At 50.9% G+C, this 2,951-nt stretch overlaps 1 protein-coding gene across 1 annotated transcript; it reads left to right on the top strand.

The window, feature by feature from the left end:
- Positions 1-34: 34 nt before the first annotated feature.
- CSUI_010988 (uncharacterized protein) lies at positions 35-2,320 on the top strand (the record flags this gene model as incomplete). Its single annotated transcript, XM_068071089.1, has 1 exon — positions 35-2,320. A coding segment is annotated over one exon (1,218 nt), but the record flags the coding sequence as incomplete, so codon positions are not given.
- Between the last annotated feature and the right edge of the window lie 631 nt (positions 2,321-2,951).

The following is a 2,951-nucleotide window of genomic DNA, read 5'->3' on the forward strand; positions in this document are numbered from 1 at the left end:
AGAGCCAACTTCTCCGTGTCCTGCGTTCGCAGGGCTGCTACCAGTCGTCACAGGACACGGAGAAGTTGGCTCTTTCTATGGAATTGCTGAACACAGTGGTCGATCAGACCTCTTGGGCGGAGGGAACGACAATACACCGCCATGCATTGGCCGGGTGGTACAGAAAGCGGCGGAAGCTGCAGGGGTCTCCGACGCACGTCAGAGAGCCGAACTCGAACTTCATATACAATGCCTACGTCGGTTACAAGAACAACAGAGCTTGAGGAGTCATCTTTTTCATACAGCCTCTGCACAATCTGCCTCTTTCTGTCACCCCACTGGTTCCCTGGGTGATGGTTTTTTTCCGTGGGGATGCTGTAGCTCGTCAGGAGAAAGGGGATACAACAAGAATGGCGCGGAAAGAGAAAGACAAGGACTGGAGAGTAGAGGAGTCTGGCCAGACGAAGGCTTCTACAACAGAGGGAATCACGCGACGGGAAGTCCGATAGAGGGGGGAAAGCTGTTAGGTGGGGTCCCATGTAGTGGGCAGGCGTCCACGCCCGTAGCTAAATGTAAGTTCGGAGACAACGGACTCGGTGGAGGGACGGCAAACAATGGTACCATGAGTTCATTAACTGAGCTAGTGGCTTTGCTGAGGCGTGAAGCTGCGCCTGGTGCGCAAACAGGCTGTGGACTAGTGATAGAGAAGCGGGGGTACCCGGATAGTGAAGAGAAGAGGCCTTTCCTATCACATTCTGCCATACCACAAGAACAGAATGGGGGACAGTGTTTTCAGGACGGTAACAACGACCGGTTGCAAGGCCTGCGAGGCAAGTATTGTGGAGGTCTGTTTCTCGGTGCTAGCGAAGAAAGGCAAGGAAGGACGGGGTTCGTCCTTCCTCCCTCCTTTGTTTTCAAGCAGTCTGGTTGTCAGCGCAACGGCGGCCAACAAGAGGAGAGAGAAGGAAAGGGAGAGGGCGAAACAGAAGCTGACGAATGGGAAGAGATGATCAAGGCCTTTCTAGAAGAGAGCGGAGAGGGTGGTAGTAATACGAACAGTTCAACGAGTGTTACCTTCACGGGCGCCCGGAATGACGGACAGTTGCGGAAGAGTGAACCTGGTCTTGGGAAACAAGTAGAGGGGCTCTACCCTCATAGTGAAAGGCCCGTTGAGGGTTCTGATGAGATGATTCCCCGTGCACCTAGTAGCCCTACATCGGCGCTACAGTACAGCGACTTGGTTCCGTCTTTGTCGTCACCGACTCAAGCATAAGACCAGTAAGGGTTATGCGATGCAGTTCTCCGTACAGGCACGTAGGAAAGTCTTCTTCTATGCATTACAGTTCTACACGTACAGCATTTCACTGTTCCTGGGAATGCATGCGATGTCGATTTCCCGATCTCTCACAGGACAAGCTACGGCGGACTCGGTTCGAGCAGCCTGTCGTCCTGCACGTGAGAAGGTTGTCGCATCGGCGGGTTTTTTCATTTCAGCTCCTTTCTTTCGATGGAAAGATAAGATTGCTTGTTTTTTTCTTTTTTTGTGTTTTATACTAAGGACGCTAGGGCACTTTACCGAACAAACATGCTTCCGTAAAATCGCACCCGCGCGGCCTTTTTTTCGTATGTGTGGCCTGTGCGTGCCTTGGGCTGCGTCTCTGCGGGTGTGAAGGCGAGAGTCTGTTCATGCATGAAGGAAGACTCGCGGACTGGAAGAGAAAATATGTCTTCTGTCGTTGTGAAGTTTGTGTACACGGAAAACATAGACGTGCTTCAAATGGTGTGGAAGGAATTGAGGAGAGGGAGTGGCCTTGGCACCGATCACTGATCACTAGAGACTACGAGCATTGCAGAGAGGGGTTGACGTGACTTGACAGCTTTCTGTAAAGCTACCATCTGTTGGCTTCAAACGGACTTACCTGTAATACATGTGGGTAGAATGAGAAGTGTTTACGTGTCGAAAAAAGCAGAGAGGAGTGATTGATGGATGACCTGATCTGATCGGTTATCAGAGGAACCACGGATTGTCGGGGACGTGACTACCCGTTGTCCCGTGGCGAAGGAGGAGTACTCTCATAGGCCAACTCCCTATGCCGAGTGAAGAAACCAGGGGTGTCATTACAGTAGAAAACAAATGACGAGTTCTGGCTGCGGTCAGATCGAGATACGTCTAGGGGGACTGACAGCCGTATCTCCCTTTCCTCAAGGAAGGAAGCAAAGGACCACACGCAGGTGGCGAGTACATCCAAAGAAGTTGCCGCGCGGCTCCCTAGGGTTTTCTTGTCATTCCTCTGGTTCAACAGCTTCATGTGCGCCCGCGTCTTCCATCCAACACCATCTTGTTCCTTTGTCTTTGCTGATGCGAGAGTTTGCTGTGGAGCATCGGTAGTGGCGGCGTGGTTCGCTCGACACTGACAGTCTTCATAGATTCGTGTACACGTGTGTCCATATCCAGGATTATCCAACTTTAAAGATTCCTACTGTGTGTGATGCGACTGACGTGGAATCCCAACTCACCTTTCGTCGTGTTAAGCAGGGACGTCTCCGCGTTGTTTTCTCGTACTTGCACGTTTGAAGTCCCGCGTCCCCAGGGATTTTATGAGGCGTGTGTAGGTACGTTGCTCCGTCATTTTGCGATGGAGGAGAATACGAAAAAAGTCCTTCTGTCGCAGCGTCTCTGTTTTTACCACTGCTCCAAATTGTTGTGCCTTAGGAGTACTACTAGTGGAGCTGTATTTCTTCACCTTGTTGAAGCGATGGAAGTAAGAGGGCAGAAAAGGCTTTCTTTGCCGTTCAGCTTTTGAGATAGGAGACACATGCAACCGTTGAAAAAAGAAAAAAAAGCCCTGCTCTTCTTCTAGTAGTGCATCAGGAAAAGACTGCGGCGTTGCAAGGGTCGTGCTTGTTGCAAAACAAAGGAGATCAGTATGTTCAATTACGAAATATCGAGCTTTCCTTCAGCGACCGCAGTG

The sequence above is a fragment of the Cystoisospora suis genome (assembly GCF_002600585.1).
Source record: "Cystoisospora suis strain Wien I chromosome Unknown contig_9162, whole genome shotgun sequence".
Classification (NCBI taxonomy): Eukaryota; Apicomplexa; class Conoidasida; order Eucoccidiorida; family Sarcocystidae; genus Cystoisospora; species Cystoisospora suis.